General features: G+C 43.0%; 1 protein-coding gene across 8 annotated transcripts in view; it reads left to right on the forward strand.

Moving 5' to 3' along the window:
- Ccdc68 (coiled-coil domain containing 68) overlaps positions 1 to 26559 on the forward strand; it is a 42298-nt gene extending 15739 nt beyond the window's left edge. For 2 of the 8 annotated variants that reach the window (XM_039096658.2, XM_039096659.2), the window contains exons 4-11: positions 5026 to 5160; positions 7538 to 7663; positions 8101 to 8229; positions 15380 to 15462; positions 19332 to 19437; positions 20771 to 20854; positions 24000 to 24076; positions 26044 to 26559. In XM_039096658.2, coding sequence (XP_038952586.1) covers positions 5026 to 5160; positions 7538 to 7663; positions 8101 to 8229; positions 15380 to 15462; positions 19332 to 19437; positions 20771 to 20854; positions 24000 to 24076; positions 26044 to 26101 — 798 coding nt within the window. In that variant the 3' untranslated portion in view covers positions 26102 to 26559. Of the gene's footprint in view, positions 1 to 5025; positions 5161 to 7537; positions 7664 to 8100; positions 8230 to 15379; positions 15463 to 19331; positions 19475 to 20770; positions 20855 to 23999; positions 24077 to 26043 lie in introns of those variants that run through there. The other 6 variants (XR_005495999.2, XR_005496001.2, XM_063277189.1 and 3 more) reach the window with 6 other exon arrangements.
- The last annotated feature ends 505 nt before the right edge of the window (positions 26560 to 27064 follow it).

Consider the following 27064-nt stretch of genomic DNA (forward strand, 5'->3'; position numbering starts at 1 on the left):
CTTACAGTTTTAGAGGTTCAGTCTATTATCAACATAGTGGGAAGAATCCAGGCAGACATGGTGCTGGAGAAGCAACCAGAAGAGACTGTGTTTCTGGCAACTAGGATGAGGGTCTCAAAGCCACCCCTCAAGGTGACGCTTTCTTCAAAAAGGTCACATCTACTCCAACAGGCCATACCTCCTAATAATGCCATCCTGGGACCAACCATATTCAAACCACCACATTTCACCCTCTGGTCCCCACAGGCTTGTTCAAACGTAAGAGTCTACAAGAACCATACATAGCCATAGAATAATGCAAAATACATTTAACCCAACTTCCAAAGTCTCCATAGTCTACAGCAGTCTCGACAATGTTAAAAGTCCAAAGTTCAAAGTCTCTTCTGATATCCCTCCAATCACTGAACCGTGATCTCCCATGAAATCAAAATCAAAGTGCAGTTCATATATATACCACTAACACTATAGGATACACATTGCCATTCCCAAACATCATAGTAAGGAAGTATTGGACTAAAGCAAGACCAAAAACCAGCTGGACAAACTCCAAAATCTACATCTCCATGTCTAATGTCAAAGCACTCTTCAGATTTCCAACTACTTTTATTTTTTGGTGACTACAACCCACTCCCTGTTAGCAGGTTTCCTCAGCAAGTATCCCATGGCTTTAACATCTCTTATGTCGTGGGGGCTCCAAGGTAACTTCAACTTTACAGCTTCTTGTTCCAACGTGTGGGACTCACACATGATCTTGTGGGCTCCTCCAAAGGGCTTACGTCACTTCTCCATCTCTGCCCTCTGTAGCACCCTAGGCTCAGGTTGACTCCACTCCACTGTTGCTGCTGTTATTGGTAGCCATCCTATGGCACTGGCATCTCCAATATGCTGGGATCTTCTACATACTAGGCTTTCATAGGCTCTCTTCATTCATCCTCAGCTTCTTTGCTTGACTCCTTCAGCCTGGGCTGTCTACTGCAGCTCAGATTGCACCTTCACCAAGTGCCTTTCATGGCCTCTGACGGTGCCAAGCTTCAGTTCTTCTCCATGACCCTTTCATAACTTCAAAATCAGTACCACTTGGCTCTAGTCGCAGCATGAGGTATAAGCGCTCAGAAAATACTTCCCAGAAGATTTCACCTCAGTGATGCTGGGGTCTTTCTAGTCACCACTAATTTCTTAGCTCTAGCTAACCAGGGTCAGTTGTCCCAGTAGTTTCCTTCATTCTTGACTCTAAAGCCAGAGCCATGTGGCTGAAGTTGCAATGTTCTGCTGCTTGCTGAGGCAGGAACATTTCCATATTGTTCTATTACATCATCACTGGCATTCTGTTTTTCAACTCCTTCACTGCCTAAGCTTGGCTGACCTGGAATGTGCTCTGTAGATTGGCCTTGAACTCAGAGATCTGCATGGCTTGAATGCTTGGGTTAAAGATGTTTATCACCTTACCTGGGCCTAAGCTTTTCTTTACCTGGAACTTGCTTTACACCATGTTGGCCCTGAACTTGGAGATCTGCTTGTCTCTGTGTCCTGGGATTAAAGATATGCATTGAAGCTAAGCTTTTCTTGGGGACTATGCCTCATGATCTGGATTACAGTTATTCCCTCCAATTCTGGATTGTAGTTCATTTCAGATTAAAAGTCTGAATGATAACAATAACCAGGTAATTATAACTATTCCTTGTTCAACTGCAAACACATTAAACAATAACCTTAGCTGGGTGGGATCTTGTCATGAGGTCACCACTCCCTTAATCTGGTACCTTCTTGAACACAGGATTCAGCTCCATTCTACTTCCTGGCGCTCCTTTATTACTTGCACCATCTATTTTGTATTTTTCCTTTCTCAGTTTGCTATGCTTGATCAAAACAATATTCATAATAGTGAACCACAGCACAGATTCTAAACTGGGTTATTCTGAGACTTCCTTTGTCAATGAAATTAATCTGAATCTCTTCACCTTAACCTCAGGCAGACTCTTTGAACGCAGGCAAAAAGCAGCCATGTTCTTTACCAAAATATCACAAGAATGTAGTATCTAGGCCACATACTAAAATTTTTGTCCTCCAAAACTTCTAGAACCAGGACCCCACCGTTTAAATCCTCACCAATGCGTTCCATATTTCTAGTAGGATGCCCCATCAAGCCCTACCCAAAGCATCTCACTATTTCCCAAAGTTCCAGAAGTCACACACATTCCTCCAAACAAAAGCAAGGTCAGGCCTATTACAGCAATATCTCAGTCCCTGGTACCAATTTCTCTCTCAGCGTTTTAATGCTCTGAAGAGACACCATGACCAAGGCAACTTTTTAAAAGGACAACATTTCATTATGGCTGGCTTACACTTTTGGGGGTTCAGTCCATTATCATCATGGTGGAAAGCATGGCAGCATCCAGACAGACATGGTGCTAGAGAAAAAGATGAGATTTCTACATTTTGATCAAAAGACAACCAGGAAAGACTGTTTTCCAAGCAGCTAGGAGGAAGGTTTCAAAGTCCACCCCCAAAGTGGCTCACTTCCTCTAACCAGGCCACACCTATTCCAACAGGCCACACCTCCTAAGAGTGCCACTCCCTGAACCAAGCATGTTCAAACCAACACAGTAGGCATATGATTTTAAATTTGAGAGTACAAATCTGTAGTAGAAGGTTTAGGCTACAATATACAGGGCATTATGGTTGGTAACTTTCTGAAACTAGAGCTGGATTTGGCACTTGAGCAGGAAGACAAGAGTGCAAGGCCTGCCTGTTTGAAATAGCAAGACTTTATCTCCAGATAAATAATAAAAGACAGTAGTTTTGACAGGAGAGGGGATTTTAAAGCATGTGAGTGTATGTAGAAATGATAGATCATCTAAGTGCGTTGTGGTGAGCTTTCCAAAGCCCAGAGGTTGAAAGGGAGGTGGAGAATTAGGAGAAAAAGTTTTAGAGGATGGAATCCCGAGAGTGGGTGAAAGGAATAACTGTTCAGTGTGGTTGCTGGGCTATGTAAAGCAAGGACTGGCCAATGGAAATGGCATTTTGTTGACCTTGCTAGGAGTATCTCTGTATGAATGGAGAGGACATGGTGCTGTTGTGATGTAGGGTCTTGCTACCATGTAAAGTAGCCTGGTAGCAACATCTTTATAGGCTTATTAGAGTTGTACTGTCTACTCCACCCAGACATCCTGGCTCAAAATCTGCAGCCTTTTACCATCAGATGACTCCTATGAGAACATTGATCTAAACCTGTAAACCATCAACCACAGCAAGTAACTTACCTTTCTCCAAGTGTCTGTCAATTATTCTTCAGTATATATCCGTATATGGTCAGGGAAGGTGTTCATGACCACAAAAGAAAGAGCTGTGTATATTTTATATGCTTGGCTTTTATTTCTGGACTATAGATAGTTTATTATAGTGGGGAATTATAGGTTTGGCTGTTAAGGAATCTTAGACTCTAAATCTGCTCTCGTGGTTATTTATGTAGGTGTCACTTTGCTGTTCTAGTTAGCTTCAACTGTCAACCTGACAGAACCTAGATTCATCTGAGAAAGGAAAGTCAACTGAAGGATTTCCCAGATTATATTGGTCTGTGTGGGATTGTCTCGGCTGTCAGTTGATGTAGTAAGATTCAGGCCGTGGTGAGTAGAATCATTTGATGCCCAGGTGGCCCTGAGTTGTATAAGAAGGCTAGCTATGCTTGAGTGTGTGAAAGAACCAGCATGCAGTGTTCCTCCCTCTAGTATCAATCTCCTTCACTGACTTCCCTTAATGATGAGTGCAGAGATGAGGTGTACACAGGGTGAATTCTTTCATCTCCCAAGGTGCCTTTGATGGGTGACTTTTTTTCCCACAGCAGCAAAAATCAAAGTAGAACACGAGTTTATGAAACTGCAATTTTAAGTTTCTTTCCTTCTATAAGAAGTATAACATTTTCTTGTATTTTAAGCACCCAGGGAAAGAAGCATCCATCACATTGAAGAGATGACATAGTGTATATATAATAGGCGCTTAACAAATAGGAGTTATTAAAGCTACAAGGCATGTAGAGTTGTGAGACAATGTTTCTATCTGCCATGAAATAAACTGAAAGCACACAGTCCAATTGATGATCACCGGGTCATGATCTCTTTCATCTACTACGGGCACAAACATTGACTCTGCTCCTCAGTTTCCACATCTGTGAAACTGGTGGGCTGAGAGGTTTTCTAGTTTGCTCTTCACCTCCGCGTGCCCAGGATTCTAGATGAGAAATATGGTCCAGGTGTACCTTCAGGGACATGAATGCACAGAATTACATCTCAGTGCAGCTCTATTCTGATATCTCAGTTTAGAAATTTACTATGACATGATTGCAAGGAAACACTTTTACATGAATGTGTTATCTGATTCTGTTTAATCAAAATATACTTATAGGTATGATGTTAATTAATTCAGTCTCATGGTTATGCTTGGTATGTACAATATACTTAACAGTGTATTTAAGAGCTGTAGAAAGTATACACTGCAGAAAGGCTCGATGTTCTTTTTTTTTTTTTTTATTAACTTGAGTATTTCTTATATACATTTCGAGTGTTATTCCCTTTCCCGGTTTCCGGGTAAACATCCCCCTAATCCCTCCCCCTTCCCTCCTTTATGGGTGTTCCCCTCCCCATCCTCCCCCCATTGCCGCCCTCCCCCCAACAATCTAGTTCACTGGGGGTTCAGTCTTAGCAGGACCCAGGGCTTCCCCTTCCACTGGTGCTCTTACTAGGATATTCATTGCTACCTATGAGGTCAGAGTCCAGGGTCAGTCCATGTATAGTCTTTAGGTAGTGGCTTAGTCCCTGGAAGCTCAGGCTCGATGTTCTTATAAGACTGTGTAAACTTGAGCAGACTCAGAAGCTAGCTTATTTAGAATTGACCATTGAAAGTTGAGATTCCAAGAGCTCTTTTCTCTGGCTTGAATCCTCTTTGGCTCGTGTATGGAATGATAATCATTATTGCCAATGTTCACAGAGGAAAGGGAGAGTTGACTTGAAGATTTCTGTTTGTTCATTTCAGCAATCTGGAAATGTTCAGAATGGCTTGGATTCTACAACAGACCCCACCAGGTTGGATTTGCTCTTGGAAAGCATGAGAAGAAAAGATCAGCAGCTCCTAGAAATGAACAAAGAAAACGAAGTGTTGCAAATCAAGGTATGACTACTAGGAGCTCATAGATAGTTAGTTAGCATTGATAGGTCTGTACAGACAGACACGCCCACTCATACACTCATATTCAAGCAGATGACAAAATTGTTAGAATTAAATTAAAACTTATTTTTGGAGACTACTTTTACTTTTGAAGAAATCTTTGGAAGGTCCATGGGTATAAAGTTTTATTTATGAAAAGTAGCGAGTTCTGGAAGCTTCCTGTGTACTATCATGTACAGCTAAGGGTGCTATGCCATACTGTGCTGAAGTGGGAACTTTAAGGGTTCTTTGGAGAGTCACTTGTGTTTGATGGTGTTTTGCTTGGGCAAACGTGTGAAGGAGTGTTTTCCTGAAGTGGACACAGGTGAAAGGCTAAGGCAGACTCGTGATGGAATAGTTCCTGAAGCAGACATAAAGTGAAAGGATACACGATGAAAAGGTTCTTCTCTGAGGACACGCAGGTATTGGTCTGGTGTAGCTGAACTGCATTTGTCAGTACTGCATAGAGAGAAACTGCAGCAAAAAAATATCTGCTGGTGTGCTGCAGTTTCTTGCTGCTTCCTTGGACTCGGGCTGATGGTCAGAGTGATGTCAGCTGAGAGAGACGCACATGCTGAGGCAAGACTGGTGGAGGAAACATGATGTTTGGAGGGTATAACTAGGGTTTGACGGACAGTAGCTGTGGCTGAGCTTGGCTTGCTTATCGAGCTAACTGCAATGCTTGTTGGTCTCGAGTCTTTGCTGATCTTCTCTAAGAGAGGCACAGCTGAGAACTTCTCCTGGTGTTTCTCCTGGTCCCTCCTGCTGACTCGTGATGAGGCTGAGGGCTGGCTGTCTCTGTTAGGTAGTGATCATGTCTGCTATCCCAACTCTACGGAACTGGAATTTTGGTGCATCTGTGAAGTGTTTGTGAGTGGATCAAGCTGCCACTGTTAACCTGTGAACTGAACTGCCGATTTCCAGACAACACAGATGGGATTTGCTCCAAAGAAGCATTTTTAAACAGGTTCACTTCCCCCAAATCCTTTCTTTTCCACTATCTTTAGTGGTTGGTGGCCTAAAAGCATTTAAGAACCATTATTAAAAGTAGGATTTGAAAAAATTAAAGTTACACTGTGTCTTAGGGTTTTACTGCTGTGAACACACACCATGACCAAGGCAACTCTTATAAGGACAACATTTCACTGGGGCTGGCTTACAGGTTCAGAGGTTCAGTTCATTATCATCAAGGTGGGAGCATGGCAGCATCCAGATAGCCATGGTGCAGGAGAAGCCAAGAGATCTACATCTTTAGCTGAAGGCTGCTAGCAGAATACTGGCTTTCAGGCAGCTAAGATGTGGGTCTTCAGGCCCATCCCCATAGTGACACACTTCTTCCAACAAGGCCACACCTTCTAATAGTGCCACTCCCTGGGCAGAGCATAAGCAAACCATAACACACTGTGTACATAATCATTTACTAAGGGGAGAGATCTCAGGCTAACTTGCTTTTTACCACAATGCATTTTTGAAGAGATTTTGCACTTTTAAGAAATATTAGAGCTGGGGAGATAGCTTAGTCAGCTAAGTGCTCACCCTATAAGATGAGAGCCTGAATTAGAGCCCCTGCAGCAACAGAGAGAGCTAAGCATGGAGCTGTATGCTTGCAGTCTCAGTGTATGGAAAGCAGAGGCAGGAGAACCCCTGAGGAAGGACCTCCAAGTTTGACTCTTCTGATCTATGTGTGTAGGGACTGTGCATCCACACCCACCCATGTGCACATGGGAACATACGTGTTCGTGGGAACATGCACACATGCCCCCACACCCAAATACTGGTTCCCAACCTCTATTATCAAATGCCTCATCAACTATCTAATTAACCTTTTGTTGAGTGCTTTATAGTTCCCCCTTGGAGCTTATCTTATATGCAGCCCCCACAGTGATTACCTTGCTATGAATCTCGATCATTCCCTTCGCTTGCAGCCTTGAAAGACTGACCTTTGAACTTCCCTGCTCCTAGTTCTCTAGCGTCATGCCACTTCTGTTTCAGAGTGCTGCGTTTGTAAGCCTGCTGGGAACACTGCTGATGAGGGGCTGGCCCCTAAACGTACTGACAGGGTGCTGGCTACCCATGTGAAGCACTGCTGTGCAGAGCCCTCAGGTTTGGCTTGACCATGTCAGACGCTCAGTACCCTCTACTAGGGAGCACATCATTTTGCATCTTGCTCTTACTTGACACCAGCAACTTCTCTCCCACAACTTACCTGTAAGGATGCAAATTCTAATGAGGGACTGTTTTCAATTGGCCACAAAACCGTTCTGCCTTCAGCTCTTTTTATTTTAAGTTTTGAAATATCACAACACGCAGGGTTACTGGCATCTTTTTTTTTTTTTCCTAGCTGGAAGCTTCCCGAGAAGCAGGAGCGGCAGCTTTGAGAAATGCGGCTCAGAGATTATTTGACAACTACCAAACGCAGTCTGAAGACCTGGAGAAAAAGCATAAGGACAGTAAACATGTACTTCAGGTAACACCTCAGCCGCAGCTTGGGAGCTGGAGACCACAGTCCTACCCAGCCATATGTGACCCGGGGATGCACTGTGAATGAATGGTGTGACCTGTGTGACCAAGTATATATGTCTTGAGGGGCTCAGCCCTAACCCGAGTGACCTGGCATGGCGGCTCACCTGGTGTTTTCAGGGGCAGATACATACTCAGGTTTTACTGAGCCATTCTGAGCATGTGTACTATAGTGGAGGTCAGCTGACACCCCCTCCCTAATGGGCACACTTCTCTCCCAGGACTGGCATTTCAATGCCAGCTACCTACCTAAGAAGCAACCTTGGGACACAGCGGGGGCAATTACCCTACTTGTAGGGCATTTCCTGATATGCGAGATGTTATATATTGTTTTAGATAAATAATCAAAAACAACGGTCTAGCAAACTGTTTTTCTGACCACAGGTCAACAAACTCGAGAAAGAGCAGACGTTAAAGCAACGTGCCAAAAATCTGAGTCAACTTTCAGAAAAACTGGGAGAAAAACATGAGCAAATCGTAGGACTGGAAAACCGTGTCCAGAGGATGGAAAATGTAAGTCTGAGAAGTAAAGGCATTCATTTCATTGTAGAAAGGGGAGAAGAGTGACCAAGCTGGAAGGCTTCCTTGGAGTTTGAGTTTGGGGATGGGCGTGCCTCACAAGTCTGTTTTTTCTCCTTAGACATTTTCTGTGAGGACCTGCTCTGTTCTGAGGGCTCGCCTGATTCCTCCTTTTAGTCCCTGTGTGTTTTTGGTGGGTTGTAGATGAAATCATGGGTTAAATCACAAAATGACGCCATTAGGAGGAAAAGCAGAGTGGAACCCTGTAATCCAGCATTTAGATCTATTAGAGCCAGGGTATCTTTCAGTAGCCCATGACTTCTCGGAGTTTATAACAAACCATGGTTATAAAATGTGTGAGAAAACTCAGTGGACATTAGAACTCTCCACAGGTGTATTTAGGAGGAGCAGTAGAGGAAACACTTGTAATGTCATGGAATCCCATCTAGTGCTTAGCACTACAAATACCAAGATAAATCGCGTAAACTTAGTCTGTGCCTTCAAATTCAGAATTTAGATAAAATGAGGATCATAGTCTTTTACTAGCAAAACAAAATGCCTCAGGAACCAAAGTGGGAGTGGATAAGAAAGTAGTCTTAGGCTTCTAGTGAGTTATGTCTTGTTCACCCTCTCAGCCACTGTACTCCTGGGTGGGTCCTGAATCGACTCAGCTTTCCCTCCTTTGAGCTGTCCCAGGTTTTCTTCGCCTTTAGGGAACTTTCACTTCCCGAGTGTCACACTTCTGTACTATACAGGTTTCTGACCAAAGGAAGTTTAATTAGTTTTAAAATATAGTCCAGTAATATAAAATTTGTTAACAGAGTGACTATGAAATGTATAGTTCTAGTGAAGATTACATGAGGAAATCAGAAATACCACACGTGCACAAATATAACGGTACCTAATGATAATAGCATTTACCTTTGTTATACCCCGGGCCACAGTTGTCATTCCCAGAATCACTGAATCATCCTTGGCAGTTGGCTTACCCAAGCACGCAAGTCTATAATTGTTGGAAAAACTGCAGTATTTGTTGAGTATCCAATAGCATTTAGCATATCTTATATTGGAGTAAATAATCTGAAGGGCTGAGACAGCACAGTGCATGTTTGCATTAAGAAAAGGAAGAGAATTCTGTTAAACAAATAGAATTATCTAGCCCGGGCTACTGATTAAACAACTTGGAATGAGAGATTAGACTTGAGATCACTACCTTCTAAAACCCAGAGTCGTGTTAATGGCAATTAATTGGTAGCCGATTGTGAGTGCATCAAACTTAGCAAACAGTGGAAGAAGAAAATTCCCTCTCTGACAATTCCAGTTCTGTGCTAGAGGCAAGCTCTTGTCTACACTGGCTGTGTCAAGCAGTGTTATTTCAAGATATTTGAGCACCTATCCTGTGCTAACCATGCATGTGCTGCACAGAGCCAGGCACAGGAGATATATAAATACTTGTGAATAAACTGGAAAGAATCACCGTTTGTGAGGATTGCAGCGTATATAACTAGATTGTGCTGAGCACGAGAAACTTTCCAGACTTCCTGTTTTTATTGGCTAATGGGTCATTTGGAGAAGCGGAGAGCCGGCTTCAGGTGGGGCAGTGCATCCAAGAACAACAGTTGTGGTTCCCTTTCAGAGCTCTGTGACACAGTAAGTAGCGAGGATGGCACCCAGGGTCAGCAAGGCCGGGGGACAACCTTCCAAATTCTCTCTCTCTCTCTCTCTCTCTCTCTCTCTCTCTCTCTCTCTCTCTCGCTAACGTGGAGCCTGTTAATGGGGGTGAATGGTGATCGAATAGAGGAGCAATGTGCAAGACTAATTTAAAACACATCTAGCCTATATGTTATTCCGTCTTTTCCAAATCAGCGTGGAGATGAGAAAGCTAAGCAGCCAAGCTCAGAGACACCTTCTCCGGCTCAGGAGATAATGAGAAGACACGTTCTGTGCAAGTCTTTTGGGCGGGGAATGCATATTGGAATAATAGCGTATGCTCGGCCTCCTTATTAATGGGGACGGATGCCACCTCGAAGCGGAAGTGAAGGTGAAAAGCGCACATCCTCAGAAAGGCAGATAGATACCGCTCTAGCTGTGGCTGCCCCCTGAGAAGGGTTCATTTGCTACTCACTTGAGCAAGGCCCCACTCCGGTAAATAGCCATTAGTGCTGTGAGGTCTGGTAATGAACACATTACTTAAAACCTCCGCCATCTGTCCCGGTTTAATCAGGAATGCAGCGAGAATGAATTCTGAACACACAGCAAGAAGCGAGCAGAAACGCCCTGTAAGAGCATTTTTTTGTTTTTTTTTGCATGGCATATGTTCCTTTTGCCAGCAGTGCACTTCTGTTGGTTCACATTTCTTTGCTGGTGTCATTGATTTGGCTGCACTAGGATCTGAGGGATCAAAGGCACTTCAGAGACCACCTTCTTCCTTACCTTTGGTTTATAAACAAGGACAGAACCAGCAAGAAACCATTCTACACTCTCCCATTTCCACTTCATAATACTTCCTTTTGTAACCTGTTTTCTGAGGTGGGATACATTCTATGTTCTGGGGCCAATGAGATGGCTTAGCTGGTAAATGTGTCTGCCACCAAGTCCGCCAGTCTGAGTTAGGTCCCTAAAGTGGACAAAGATAACTCATTCTCTCAAATTGTCCCCTGACCACTACATACATGCCGGAACACATGGTTACATATATGATAAGTAAAACAAATGCAATTTTTTAAAAAATTTTTTTAAAAGACTAAATTCTGGGTTGTCAAGGCATTCATATGTTAACATTTACAATGTCTTAAATTGGTGCCAGTCTACATTGATCAACAGTGAAGGGAAATCTTGAGCTCCCAGAGGCAAAACAGGTACTAATGTGTGTGAAGAAGCCACTGCCAAGACGTGTGTGCTAGGCAAGTGTGATTTTACTTCATGAGCAGTTTATGAAGAGGTCATGGCATGTACAAGAGCCCTGGTCAGGATAGAACTCATTCTTTGTAGTTACCCGGTCTCTGGCCCTGGCTGTGAGCATTCATTAATCAGGAGAAAGTCCTCTGGGAGGACTGTTTGTGATGTACATGTTCTCGGCACCCTATGAATTTATAATACATGGTCTCTGGCAGCGTTTCTTTGAGAATAGAGGCATCAACATCAACCTCGAGGTATAGCTGACATCTCTCAGAAATTATTGAAAGACACTTAAGGCTAACATGGATGTGGTTAGTACAGAATAATTTCTCTGAGGGAAGACTGCTCTAAGAAAATAACTGAAATAAGTTAGCGTAATTAAAAGTAGCAGCTCACACAGGATAGGAAGTGACTGGTATCTTTAAATTACTCTGTATTGAAATCCGAATATCTGTCAGGGAAGGGAGTACGTTTCTCATCTCACACATTTTGTCTCCACCTATTCCATTCTTAACTGCATTTTAGGGATATTCATATAGTTAAAAGACATGGCTCGTACAATTAGAATTTATTCGATTCGTCACTAATTTTGGAACCTTATAATAAAATTCTTTTGAATAAGGTATTTATACACATTGTGTGTTGTGGGCACAGGGATGGACAGAATACAATGATGTGTTGCTAGTCTAGGTATAGCTAATTAATATTCTTTAAAGCAATGAAACTATAACCTTTAGGATTATCTTTTCTACCGAATAAAAATCTATAAATTAAATTTGATGTAGAAGACCACGCCTATCACTCCAGTACTAAGGAAGCTGAGGCAGGGAGATCATGAGTTGAAAGGCAGCTTTGACTCCTTGGTGAATTGAGGGCTAGCCTATATGACAAGAGAGCTTGTCTCAAAAGTAAAACAGAAGAAAAATCTAAAATCAGCATGCGACTTCAGAGAATCCGGGTTCTGACCTATAAATAATAGAGTAAAACATGGAAACTGTCAACCTGAATTAGATTCCTAAGACATGTGTGGTGGAAGGAGAGAGCTCATTCCCATGAACTGTCCCCTGACTGCCACACGTGTGCTATGGCACATGTATACACGCACAATAAATAACTAAAACTAAGTTAATTGTTACATCCCACTACTGGACAATGGCCCAGCATGCTGTTAAACACCCATGCTGTCGATTACTTTTTCCCCATTAGTTAATTAATGTATTCGTTTTACATCCCAGTTGCAGCCCTCTTCTTCTTCCAGTGCCCCCTCCAGAAGCCCCTCTCCCTCCCCCTCCACTTCCCCTCTGAGAAGGAGGAGGAGGCCCTCCTGGGTACCAATCTAACCTGGTACCCCAAGTAACTGCAGCACTAGGCACACCATTTCCCATTGAGGGCAGACAAGGCAAGTTAGGGGAACAGGATCCACAGGCAGGCAACAGGATAAGACACCGCTCCTGTTGTTGGGGAACCCCCACAAAGACCAAGCTGTACATCTACTACATATGTGCAAGGGAGTTCGGGGCTAGGTCCAGCCCTGGTATGCTCTTTGGTTGGTGGTTCAGTCTCTGGGAATCCCCAAGTGTACAGGTTAGTTGACTCTGATGGTCTTCTTGTGAAGTCTTTATCCCCTCTGGCTTCCTCAATTCTTCCCCCAACTCTTCCACAAGACTGCCCAAGCCCCCTCTAATGTTTGGCTGTGGGTCTCTGCATCTGTGTTGGATAGCTGATTGGTGGAGCTTCTTAAAGGACAATTATGCTGGGCTCCTGTCTCTGAATCTAGGCTGATAGATACAAACGTAGCCTGAGGCTCCAAGGTACTTGAAGGAGGAGGGCAGGCCTGCAGTGTGTCTATTGATCCTCTGAGAACTGCTTGGCATATTCTCTGTGAAACTGGCAGGGGTTGCTACTGCATTGACGTACATCTGTCTCACACAGGGCACCTGTGTGTGTAGGACAACAGTGACAACTCTAGCTGTCAACAGCGTCTTCACATGTTGTGTCCTCGTGACAAGGCTTTGACCAAGGATGAGGCATCAGGGTCTCACAGTTTGCCCCTGTGAATCCACTCCCTGTGTAGTCACAGTAGTAGCTGTTTCCACTCTCCACACATAGACCTCCATGGACACATGACTGACACATGACTGGCTGGCACATTCATCGAAGTTGAGTTCCCAGTGGTCTCTAAGGAATCCAGGTGTACAGTCACAGAAGTAAGTCCCCTGAGCACCCTGACATGGGGCACCGTGCAGACACGGCTGAGATTCACATCCATCAATTTCCGACTCACAGTTCACACCAGCATGAATACTCTTGAGGACAGACACACATGTATCTGCCTATGCCGTTGAGGCACATGGCCTCATTCATGCAGGAATCAGGAACATATTCATCCACTTCTGAGTAGCAAGAACATACAAAGACTGGCCTTAGGCCCCTACACACACATAGACACACACACACACACACACACACACACACACACACACACACACACACACAAAATGTATGTATGTATGTATGTATGTATGTATGTATGTATGTATGTATGTATGTATAGTGGATGTGTAGCATGGTCTTTATTACCAGTCCCCTAACAGCTGGAACAGGGTCTTACCCTGACTCTGTTGCCTGCCTCTGGATCTTTCTCCCCTAACTGGGCTGTCTTGACTGGCCTCAGAGGGAGAGGGTGTACTTAGATCTACCTACAGTGCAATCTGAGATACCAGGATTCAATTTGCAATAAAAACAATTCCAGATGTCTCTTAAATTCTTGCTAAAACAATGCTATGCCCAAGGGTTTTCCACAGGATTACAATTGTTGCTTAGACATAGCTAATAATTTGGACAAAGACTGTGGAGATCCAAAAGACCCTTACTTCTCCAGTCTCTGTCAAGGAATTGCTACTTGGAGAAATTGCTACAGGGGAAAGGAGCTTCCTGTGCCAATGTCCTCCTGGGTACAGAGGGCTACCTGTGAAATTGTCACTAATCCCTGTGGAGGGAACCCCTGCCAACATGGAGGCTCCTGCCGTAAAGACCCCAAGTACCCTGTCTGTATCTGCCCTGCTTGTTATGCTAGAAGGTTTCTGTGGGACAAATCACAATGAGTGTGTTTCCAGCCCTTACTACAATGGGGCTGTGGGCCAGAATGGACTCAACGACTACTCCTGCTTCTGTGTGCCTGGATTCTTAGCAGTGATAATGTTGAGGGAGGTTAAAACCTTGGCCAAACCTTCAAAAACAGACCAGTGTGTAGCAGGTGCTTTCTGGTTTCGGTGGGAGAGCACTGTGTCGTACGGTCTCCATTTCCACACTGTGGTGGGCAGTGATTTGAAACAACATTGGACAGGTTCCGAAACATTTCCAGTCAGTTCTGCCCATGCTCTCGATACCAATTTTTTGCCTCTTGCCACCATTCCTGATTCCCCCAACTTGGCAACTCAAAAAACTCTGGTTACCCATGCTTGGTCTTTCATGGACTTTGTTACTCCTCCCTCGGGGTGAACGGTTTGGTTCCATAAATAAATCACAGCATCTTTTCTCAGTCTTATAGTTTCCCCCTGGATTCTCATTAGGAAGCAGTTTTAACATTTGTGGCCTCAAGCCCTCATTAGGCGTACATTTACCGCTTTACTACGTGGCGACAGATGCTATGAGAGCAGGTGGAAACGTCAAAGGCATGCAGTGGTGTCCTTGGGTAGCAACAATTCTCCTAATGTGGTAAAGAGGCAGGTGCAGACATAAGGGAATTCACATAAGGGGAGGCTGGGTACTCCAGGTGGCATGGGAAGGTGGGTCGGCAAAGTTGTGCAACCAGGTCTCCATTTTGGCAGTGGGCTGGAGAAGGATCGAGCTCTTTCTTTCTGGCTCAATGAGTAAGTTATGGAGACTTCTGTTTGGTTCAAGACAGGGTCTCATGCTACTCACACTGACCTTGAACTTGCTGGTCCTGATCCTCCTGTCTTTACCTAAAAAGTGCTAGGATTAACCACATGCAGAAACACACCCAGGTTAAACATTAACAACACAGCCCTGATTGACTTTTGAAACACGAGGGACATTGCCTGACCAGGCTTCTTGGTGGGCACATTGTTACACCTAACATGAGCTCTGAAACACAGGCCATATTTCTAGCATCACAAAACACACATATTATGAACAGTTTGCAAGCACGCTCATGCCCATGCACGACACACACACACACACACACACACACACACAAAAAATGTATCTCTTTTTTTTCTCCTAGGAAAAGAAAGCACTCCTAGAGAGAAAATTATGTTTAGAAAGCAAGCTACTCCAGCTCAAGTCCAACGCTGCAAATTCAAAAAGGTTTGAAAGTCTGCCTCCCAAAGGAGTATCTTCTGAAAACTTTCCTGTGTGTGGCTGTGCTGGGCTGCAGGCCTATTAGCTTTGTAAGCCTAGGACAGTGTGTCTCAAGCTTCCCGTTGCTATGACCCTTTATTTAGTACAGTTCCTTGTTTCAAGGTGACCCCAAACCATAAAATTACCTCCTTGCTACTTCATGACTGTAATTTTGCTGCCATTATGAATCGTAATGTAAATATCTGAGATGCAGGATATCTGATGTGAACCTCAGATGGGTTGTGAACCACAGGTTGAGACTCACTGGACTAAAGGAAGTGGTGCGGATGCAGGGGGATGAGATGACAAAGTCCTAGTATTAATAGACACTCGGGCCAGAGTACAGAAGAGTCCCAGAGAGCCACTTGGAGAGTTCATTTTTCTGAAGAGTGATTTGTTCACTTCTCCATTTTCTCAAAGATGCCGGGGTTATCTTTATCCTACAAGCTTACTTTTCTCTTTGTGAGTGGCTATGCTCGTCAAACTTGCCAGTCATCAAGTGAACCTATGATAGGCTGGCAGCCTTTGAATTCCATAGGAAGTAAGAGACATGGGATGGAAAGCAGCCTTGGTTGTTGGGCTGGCTTGTTATTCACAATTTTCAACTGGGTCTGTCTGAGTCCTTACTCGGGGGAAGGGAGTATGGTCACCATAGCAGCTGTCCTCAGTTGCTCTTAGGAAATCCTCTGTGATGGTGGTAGGTCCTGATTCGTATCACATTTCCTGAGTTTTTTTGTGTGTTTTCCCTTTTGATTCTAAGCTCACTATAGTCATGCTACTTTCTGATGTCAAGATAACATGCACTCTATGCTGTTTGACCCTCTAGAACTTCAGTCTCTAGGCTCTCAGGGACTGTTAGGAGTCTCCAAGGGACAAATTTTCATTATTCCTTATTTATTTTGCTATACAGTCATGGGCATCCTTATTCCTTGACTTTTTTTTTTTTTGCTGCCTCCCTCTCCTTTTCTTCTTCCTTTCTTATTTTGTCTCTATTTTCTCATCTTTCTTTTCTCGTCTGCTTTCTTTCTGGATGGTAACTGTGCATTTTTGACCACTTATGAAGGCCAGAAAGAGGCTGAGCTTTAAATTGGACGCACATATTTGAAATGTGCTGTCATACTATTATTCTGTTGTTATTTTCCTCCTCCCTGTGAGTAAACATGGATCCCGAGAGAGCAGAGGAGTGATAGTGTACCACTGTCTGTCTTGGTAAAGAAGGACAGGGCAGAGTAGCCCTGCTGTCTCTTTAGTCACCGTGGAGCCTTGGCTTTTCTCTTCTCCCTTTTCTCTCTCTCTTTCCCCCTTTTCTCCCTTAAATTTAAAGATCTTTTTCACGTAAAGTAACTGAACTCTGGACTTATGCAATGTTCTTTCCTTCAAGTGTCCAGGTGGCCTGCATTTGACAATTTTCTTTAATTATTTTTAAGACTTTGTTTCTTTTAAGCAAACCGATCTTCCCTAGTAGTTCCGTTGAATGTGAGCAATCCGTATGAAATTCTCAAAATATTTTTGAGGAACTTTTAGAAGTTTCTTGGGGAGGGGAAATGAGTGCTTTGTGTTTCTAGAAAGGTAACTGAACATCCGGTCTTACTCTGTTCTCAGGCTGCAGACATCACGGCCCCTTTGGTTCCTTCTTATGGTTTCTATGCCGTGTGAGGGGTCTTTGTTCACTTTGCTAGGTGACAGTGACAGTGAAGTCAGTATGAGCTGGACTCTGAAGCTGAGGCAATGAAAGCTTGCTTAATGAGCCGCAAATAAGAGATTTCTCTTAGTTGGGTAGACAGACAGAAGGAAAAGATGGAGGTTATCTTCTTTTTAAAAACTATCATCATCATCATCATCATCATCATCATCATCATCATCATCACCACCATCACCATCATCATCATCATCATTTTACATCCTGACAGCAGGTTCTCTTCCCTCCTTCCTCCCAGCCCACCCCTCCTCCCTTCTGCCTGCTCTCATACACCCCTCCGTTTCTCATCGGAAAAGGGCAGATGTCCCCTGGATATCAACTGAACATGGCATATCAAGTTTCAGTAAGACTAGGCTCTTCTCTCCTTTTAAGGCTGGACAAAGCAATCCAGTAGGAGAGAAGGGGACTCAAAAGCATGCAAAGGAATCGGAGACAGCCCCTGCTCCTACTGTTAGGAGTCCCACAAGAAGATCAAGCTACACGATGATCTCATATGTGCAGAGAACCTAGGTCAGTCCCACATAGGCTCCTTGGTATTTTTTTTTTTCAAGTAAAATTGACTCCTATTGTTGTTGCTGTGATCTCATGTAAAGCACTTTGCAGCTTACAGAACAACCACCTTTGCATAAATGTACTTCTCAAGGACAGCCTCTGAGTGCTTCAGAAGATGTTGGTCTGGTTTGGTTTCAGTTTTCCCAGAAATAGCAGAGCCTTGCATGTTGCTGAGGTCGGCTTTCATCTCCAAAAACTTTTATGACCTCAGAGACTAGTTTTCTTATTCCCCAGTATGACAATGAGGGAGAAGCCATGGAGAAATGCTGCTTACTGGCTTGTTTTTCATCGCTTACCCAGCCTGCTTCCTCCGAGAATTCAGGACAACCTGCCTAGATTTTTATTAATCAATAAAACATCCTACAGGTTTGCCTAGAGGTCAGCCTGATTAAGACAGTTTCTCAGTTTGGGTTCATTCTGCACATATGTCTTTAATTTGGGTCAAAACCCTAACCTGCACACATAAGCAGTCAAGCCCTTCGTCTCGACAGAGCAGCCAGAGTCCTTGCCCCTCTCTTTTCAGAGCAAATCTGACCACTAAGCACATCATTGCTACTCTTTTTCTTCTGCCACAGGAGGATCTTTTAACATCAACTTCCATAGCCTTCTGCCTTGCTTGGTTCCTCATGCCCTGCACTGAGCTGAGACTGTTCTCTGTTGAGGCTTTGTGTTCTCCCGTCCTCCAAATCTCTTCAACAATTCTCCCTCTCAAGGGACTGTGCACCCATCCCCTAAGATGTCTCAACTGCCCTGCTTGCCTGCCCCTAACCTCCCTGAATTCCCAAAAATTGCTGCCTCTAGCTTGAGGCTTCACTCATTTTCAGTTTGGATTATTTGAAGACCCCAGAGTCCATGGTCCTTGGTGAGGTCTGAGTCCCTCCTCCCCCCTTCTATACACATGTGAAACTTCTGCTAGGTGTGTCATGAAATGTCCTCACAAGGTTCCTTTGCCCGGGTACGCTCACGCTGAAGCCCAGAGAGAACTAAAACCTGATGTTGATGTGAGCTAATGCAGGAGCAGCCATTCCTTGAACATGAATTTCAGGGATGATGAGATGGCTGAGAGGTTATAGTTTGCTCTGTTCCAATCAGAGGAGAGTAAATGTTTCCAGGAAGAGTACATATCCAGTTTATCCTAGTCTTAACTCTTTTGCCATGCACATGGAAAGGAGAAACACATTGACCTACATTCAGTTGGTTAATTCCCAGTGCCTCTTTCTAAGAGAAAGACCAAGGTTGGCGTTTCTGCGATGGACTGCACCCTTTAAAGAACCATGCTACAGAAACAGAGGCTAGCTACCACATTCAGCCTTTCACTGGTCCAGAGACTCCAAACTTAGGTCCTCATATTTGCATGACAAGTCATTTTAGTCAGTGATCTCTTTCCCCATCCAGAAGCAGCTTCTGATCTCAATGCATATCTCACTCAAGTTCCTAGGCAAGCAGAGCACAGACTATTCTTTTCTATGTGTCTTGATATGGTATGTGAATCCCCGGGGGCCACACAAGGCTTAACAGCAGGAAGGGAGGGCTGATGTATCAAAAAATCCTTCACTCCCTCCTCCACCTTTGCATGCATTCTCAGCTGCCAGCATCTTCAAACGGAGATTTCCATCCTCCAGGAGCAGATCTGTCATCTGCAGTTCGTGATCCACTCCCAGCACCAGAACCTGCGCAACATCATCCAGGAGGTCAGACTCACAGGCGAATTTCTCTGAGAGATCTCAGGTGCAAACACCAAAGCTGGGCAATTTGGCAGGCTACGCTCCATGGCTTGCCTTCTCACGGTCGTACCTTTTTGGTTTCTCAGGCAACCTGGCTTGGGGCTTCTCTCGCCTAGAGTGTCATCACCTTTCAGCTTCTGTACAAAGAGAATTTGAGAAGCTGTGCTTAAGTGCTCTTTAGATATTTTAGTGATTTTTTTGCATAAGCGTTGTGTCCTGAGTGAGATGTTGTTCACTGTTATTTGGAAGACTGTAGGGGATTCAAACCTTCCTTAAGTAATCAGGTTTTTTGTTTGTTTGTTTGTTTGTTTTTTGTTTTTTTTTGTTTTTTTTTGTTTTTTTTTTTTTGTGGGGAGTGGCGGTTGTGATTTTTTTTTCCAAATTTAACTTTTTCCACTAGTTTCGATTAAGCATGCCTTGCATATGCTAGCTAAGTGCTCCAACACTGAGCCATAGCCACAGCCCCTTTTTACTTTGGTTCTTGGGATACAATCTTCATCAACTGACCATGCTAATCTTGGAATTGCTATGCAGCCCGGCGGCTAGCAGTGATTTTGGAATCATCCTGCTTCGGTTATCAGGGATGACCAGGCTTGACGGCTACATACTCGTATACTCATAAACAGTGACTCCGGGGGGTTAGTTTAGAGCAGGAATCCTCCCCCACCCATGTTCTTCTGCAGGATGAGACACATGATACCTGCTGCAGCCTTCTGCCATCTCTGCACCTGCCGGGGTTTTCTGCAGACAGGTTTCTCCTATAAACGGGAAGGGAGAGTGGTACCTCTCTGATCGTTTTCTTCCTGGGCGCCTATTTGGCTTGCGGTCTTAAGTGACCTGCTGGCTCCGCTCACACCGTGGGATTGTGTCTTTCTATTTGAGGGGCAGCATTTGACCACGGAAATTCTTAGGGCAGACTCGTAGGAAACAGTGGTGACCCTGTTTGTTTTTTCCTGTCTGGGTAAGGAGATGAAGCAGTTCCAGACAATGACGTCTCTCTACTTCTGCAGTTCCCCCTGTGCACACCTAGGTGGCACTATGCACAAAGTCGGTGCTTCGGTTGTGGGTTTAGGGGTTTTTTTGGTTTAAAATGGTAATTTTTATGTTTATCTTCAAGGCTGGCTTAAGTATAAATTTGTTTTTTAAAACACTTGAAAAATTAAAGGACTCACTTTATATGCTGGTACAAAAAAAAAAAAAAGAAAGAAAGAAAGAAAAGAAAAAGAAAAGGAAATTCTTGACTTACGTAACTATTCCCCACGATCTGACAGGATGTCCCAATTGTTCTCCCGATTCCTAGATGGAAGGACTAAAAAATACTTTAAAGGAACAAGATAAAAAAATTGAAAATTTGAAAGAAAAGGTCACCGTGCTCGAAGCCCAGGTAAGAAGAGACTCTGTGCGGTGTGTGTTGGTCCATGCCTGGGCATGTATGTGTAAGCGTGTGCCTGTGTGTAAACGATAAACTACCACAGCGTATATGCCTGTGCATGGCTTTTGTGCCTGTGTGACTGTGAATGGTTGTGTGTAAAATTGCATCTGACTGTGTCTTGGTGTCTCCTGGTAAGTATATGTACCGTGCTGTTTACGCATGAGTCTTCAGTGTCTTTAGCCGTGTATGCTATGTATGAAAAAGTATAGCTTGCTTTAAAAAACTATTACATTAGGACTAATTTATTATTGGACAAACACTAACTTATTTTTATCAGCTTTAGACACTAAGTAAATGTTAAAGGTTGATCCACGTTGTCCCTGGACACTCACTGTATTGGCAAGACAGGATCATACTTAAGGCTCGATTAAGGCTTCTCTGTGTAAATTCTCTAGCCCAATGGTAAGGCTTCTAGACTCCTTTTTTTCATACTTCTTCCTGGCCCGTGACTCGTCCACCCTCATCCATCCTGGCTTTGCCTCCAGGCTCAATTACATCCCAAAGTCTGCTGACATCATGCTTTTCGGCGTTCTTCCTACTCAGTGTAAAGTGAGAGGCTTTTCTTGGGAGTTGATTGGAAAAGTGGCGTGAGCTTGCTTTCCTTCACAGTAGAAAGTTCGCGCAATGGTAAAAATCAAGAGCTTGCCAACATGGAGCTTATATCAAAAGTTGATCTTTAAAAACTTAACCAAAGTAGTTTTATAATTGCATTAAATTCCACTTTCGTTAGTTTTGACTTAACAGCTCATCACGGACAACCATTTTAAATGAAATGTTATTATGAAGACTTGAAAATAAAAACAAATTAAAAAAAAAACAGAAACAACGTATTTTAATTTCCTGTGAGAAGACATGGTTTTATTCCCACACACTCATTTTCTCTCCTCTAAAACCCTTCCTGGCTTTTCATAGTAGATTTCGTCTGCTTCACAGAAAGTAGAGAAAAGCCCTCCAAAAGTGGATCCCCTCCAAGAAGAGTTCCGTCATCCTATAAGTTTATTATAATTTATCCTAGATGCTGTGTGTTGATTTAGTCACGGTCCAGCAGTGGGACCAGGAAGGTGTGTCTTTTCATCCCTTTCTGTCTTTATATTTCAGTTTCAGCCAGGGATTATTGACGTCATTCGGTGGGGACTGAACAGACCTGTGTTGCCCCTCGTGGAAACTTGTTAGTTGACTGTAAACACTTCATAGTGATGATACCCTTCAGTGTTTCCCTAGACTCTCTGAGTATAGACGAACCCTGGCTTTTATGTTCTAAACTCTTATTTTCTTCAGTAGATAAATGTTCTCCTTGTCAGCACTATAGTCATTCCCTTGGAGATATAAAAGCTATCAAAGTATAAGCATTATATACATATATATGCATGTGCATATACTTATACATATACATATATGTATACATATACATATACACATATACGTACATGACCCTGGACCTTCTACACAGCCAAGGATGACCTTGAACTTTGGATATTCCTGCCACTACCCCTTGCCCCCCTGCGTGTTGAAATTCTAATACATGTTGGAGACAATGATCAATCTGCTACTTCTCAAAATTGACCCACCCTTAACGGGCCAGCTGCGTTTTATTATGCTCATCAGTAGGCACTTGGTTCTGCTTCCCTGTGTCCTCAGGGATGGAAACTGTGTAGAGCCCACAAGTTCTCAGGTGATATTGTGGACCCTGGGCTTACACGGTAGGAACAGCTGCCATGTGTTTTTTTTTCCCCTGTTCTACTTCACCAATTTCCCTTTGCCTTCAAGGTCCAGGTTCAATCTCTATATGCTTGAAAATGCCGTAAATTATTCCACTCACTCTGACTTAGTTTACGTCTTTCCTGTAATCATCAGTTATGGATTGTTTTATGACAACTGTTACATTGTTTTTGATTTATTTCTGCTGTCACTTCAATGATAATATGCATCCTGCATATTGAGAGGAATTTTCCAATGCTTTCATTGGCTTCTTCATATCCTCTGGTATTCGATTAGTGACATGCATGTGGCAGTTACTGGATTACTGAGATGTGGGGGGTATGATGCTCAATGGCCAGTGCAGTTGACTGTTGCTTTTATTTATTTTTTTTCAGTTACATTTTTATGATACCTGGACTCCCCTCAGACACACTCAAATATCAGTACCTTTTGCAATCATTGCTTATTCAGTTGCAAAGTGGGGAGGCTGAGCTAAATTTGATGGTTCTGGCGAAAAATGATGTCTTACAGGGAAAAGAAAATGTGCTGTTGGGTCAAACAGCCTGCCAACAGACCATGGCAGGGTCTGAGGGCTGTATGCACTACCTGTGGTTTACCCAAAGTAGCTACTTTGTCAATTTGAGTTTATTTAGTCTTATTTTGTTAAAAAAGAAGTGTATTAACTTTATAAAATCTATGTTACGTATTGTAAAGAATCTTTTAATACATAATACATTTTGTAGAGCTGAGCTAGTCATGTGAAGGGAAGTAATGTACATAAAGTACCTGACAAAGATATCATATCCTAGGCATTCATTAATTTTCTAACTTCTAACAAAACTAATGTCTGTTTCTCAAAGCTTTGCATTTTAGTGTTAGCTTTCTTCAAACTAGTGACTTCTCTGAATCAGTATGTACCATCGATCATATGTTTCTTGTTCTTTTAGTAACTTGCATAAGAAAGGCAACCCTGATATCTTTGCCAGGAGTATAGATATCAAGAGAGGTGAAGATGAAGACACCGTGAACTATTAAGAAGACATTGTGCCCATTTTTATAGGGCTTATAACCAAGGGGTTGCATCAGGAAGATAATTATGTAATTAATATCGTGTGGATCACTAAGATTATTTTCATTTGCCTGTGAAAAGGAATGGTTATAAACTCAAATAGTTCAAAGACTGATGATGTTCACAGTACTACATTTTAACCCCTTGGTACATTATGTACTTTTTGGGGTGCATTTACATATTGTTTTCCTTGGTTTTAATAAAATAACCACAACAAACATCCTGCGTCTGGAGGCGGGATGCAGGAGGGGAGCAGAGCATGCGCGTTGTGGATGGAGGAAGATTGTGGATTTGCTGTCTGATCTCTGTCCTTATGGCTTCCAATTTTAGAATGAAGAACTAAAAACCAAGGTGGCACACTGGACGGAATCTCCTAGGACATCAGTATCTAAGGCCGTCTCTACAAGGTACAGGCTTTCCCCCTTCATTCCCATCATCCACCTTAAATTCTCTCCAGAAACTCCCTTAAAGACACCCTCAGAGGTCTATCCCCTCAGTTCTTCTAAACCCATCAGGTCGATGGTGATTGGCCACCATGCCCTCTATCACCCAAGTACTGTTCAGCATTGCCCGCACATATTGTCCACTACAGAGTACTTGAGACTGGATATATTGATATCAAATTAAAAAAATGCTTATCTTCTCCCCTTCTCTGCCTTACTTACATGAAGCCCAGACTTAACTTCAGAACTTTCTTCAAATATTGCCCATAATTTTTCTCTTTTCTCCTTCTTCCTTGGCTGCTCTGTTCTTTGTGCCATCCATGGATGTTTTAATCATGAGTTGTTAGTCGTTTCTAGAATTTTCATGTCAGCTCTCAGCCAAATGGGTTGTTAAGTATTCCTAGAAAGGGACAAGGTCTTCCTGTTGCTTTTTCTTTTCTGTGCTGCTAAGAACAGATAACTGCATAAACTACCAGCTACCAATGGGTGATTTCAAGCAGTGATAAGGACCGAAGGAAGCAATCAAAATGATACTTAAAGCCAGACAGATTGCTTTGTGTATGGTATTTATTGTTGGCTGAGTCAGAATTTGAATCTGGACTTCAATCTCATTTCCATAAGCTTTAGGAAATGTTCATTTAAGAGAAAGCATAGCTTGTAATTACGGGAATCATTTAGAAAGTGATTAAAAACTTCCTGTCCTAGCTGCTTTTGAATTCCACTGTCTGGTCCCTACAGGGAAGATTCTCATTTTCAGAGGCTCTTGGTCACAGGCTTGAGGTGGAAAATCAGACTTGCTCTGATTAACATTAGTCTAGGAATTCAGACTGATTCGTCTCTCTCTTTAAAACTCCTAGCAACAATGATTCAGTTGGCTAATGCTGCACATAATTAGAGAGACCATTTTGAATCAAGGCCATTTTGAATCAAGGCCTCTCAGATCTCCAGGTGCGAAATTTTCAACTCATTGGTCACTAGCCTTGCGATACCTAAAATGAGTAAAGAATTAAGCCCTAGAGGCACTGGAAAAGAAAGCCAGTTCTCCCGGAGAAGGGAGAGTGGTCAGTGTTCTGTTTCCTGCCTTGCATTACTGTTCTTTAGAACATGGTGAGCAACATGTCAGAGCCAAACGGCTTTGGCTCTGGGGGAAACAGAGGCAGAATGGGGTCTTGGAGGAAGTGCTGAATCTATCTATTTACAATGATTTTGTATTGAATGCTACAAATTTGGCCGGTACAGAGGAGGTACACTGGCAAGACGATTTTGTTGGTGGTGGTTTCTAGCTATACCTAATTAACAGCTCAAGATTACACTGTTAGTAGGGGTTTTTTTCCCCCATGACTTGGAAAAAGTAATCTAAGAGAAATTTCCTAACTGAAATATTAAAACTAGACATTTTTTTTTGATCTTTTAAACATAAAAGTTCCAGTGTGAAGGGCATGAAAGCTTGTCCTTCACTTTCAAAATAGCATTGGCTAGTGCTTTAAGAACAGACGCAGATCCTTATAGCCAACCATCGGACTGAGGTCGGAGACCCCTATGGAAGAGTTAGGGGGAGGACGGAAGGAGCCGAAGGGGATGGCAACCCCACAGGAAGACCAACAGTGTCAACTAACACAAATGGCCGCATGTTTCCACTAGTTGAAAGGCTTCAACTATCGCCCTTCTCCCACTCTACCTCACACTTACCCAAGTCAACCTAGATGAGATTGTTGATGGTAAATGCTATTTTGATATGATCTTACTATATATACCATGGGGAATTCATCAAAATAGATACATTAGTGGCTGTCTCTTAGATCAGACTTTTTAGGATGGTGGTCGTTGAGGCCTGCCTCAACTAGTCCTAACCCTAGATAATGATGGTGTAGTTATTGTCTTAGGAGGCTCTACCTTGCTCCACGTTGATAATTTATGTGTCTTTTCTACAGTGAGTTGAAGACTGAAGGTGCTTCTCCCTATTTGATGTTGATTCGGCTACGAAAATGAGCTGGCTGGCTGCAGTTCTGACAGAGAAGGACTTCTACAGATTTTATTTATTCCTTGAAATACAGTTTCAGCTCCCAAGTTAAAGTGACATCATGTCTTATCTAAATGTAACTTAGTATACATCAATAACGGCATAGAAAGGTGATATTGCAGGCAATTCAACAAATGTCTCCTGGAGAGAAGAAACCTTTTTCTTTTTAAACCAAAATGTAACTTAAAAGGCCAAGGGACTAGGATCTTTCCCACATGGAAGATGAATTCTGCTTTAAACCTAAAATATTAAAATTTGAATCTATCTCTCTTCAAACATTTTACAAAGAGGACTCTTATAAGGTTGTCAGATTTGACCTTTGATAGTGGTTCTTATGTGTATAAATAAAGGGAAGTATGTAAATATATATTAATGAATGATGTAATTTAATTTGGCATTTAGGTAATAAATATCTTACCATGCCACAGTCTCGTGTCTGCCATGTTGTTAAGAGAATTGATCTATCTTTACCAGTTGGTGCGAAGAGGAAGGCGTAGATTCTTCAAGGCTCACTTGACCCTGAGCACAGTCCTCTGAGGTTGGGAATCATGGCACCACTTTAGAAGGCTACTGTTTTTCAGATGTTCCAAACTGCTAGAGGAAAACCACCCACACAAACACAGGGCTGTAAGTGGCACAGTTTGCTTCATTACTCATTCGCTTCATGATATTAGTGTTATCTAAAATCATTATGTAGAAGGATAGAACACAGGGCTATTACCAGATATCTTCATCATAATGTAAACAGTAGAACAACGGCTGCTATCTAAGCTAGGAGCAATCGCAGTTCATGAGCTGGAATGTTATGTGTAGATTGTCGTCTTTAAGCCAGTGAGGGCAGATGAAAGACAAGGCTAGAGCCTGTGGTTGGACAGTAGAAAAGGAGGGCGGGCTGAGAGTTTTTGAGAGGCGGGAGAGATAGGAGAGAGGGG

Source organism: Rattus norvegicus, chromosome 18, assembly GCF_036323735.1.
Source record: "Rattus norvegicus strain BN/NHsdMcwi chromosome 18, GRCr8, whole genome shotgun sequence".
NCBI lineage: Eukaryota > Metazoa > Chordata > Mammalia > Rodentia > Muridae > Rattus > Rattus norvegicus.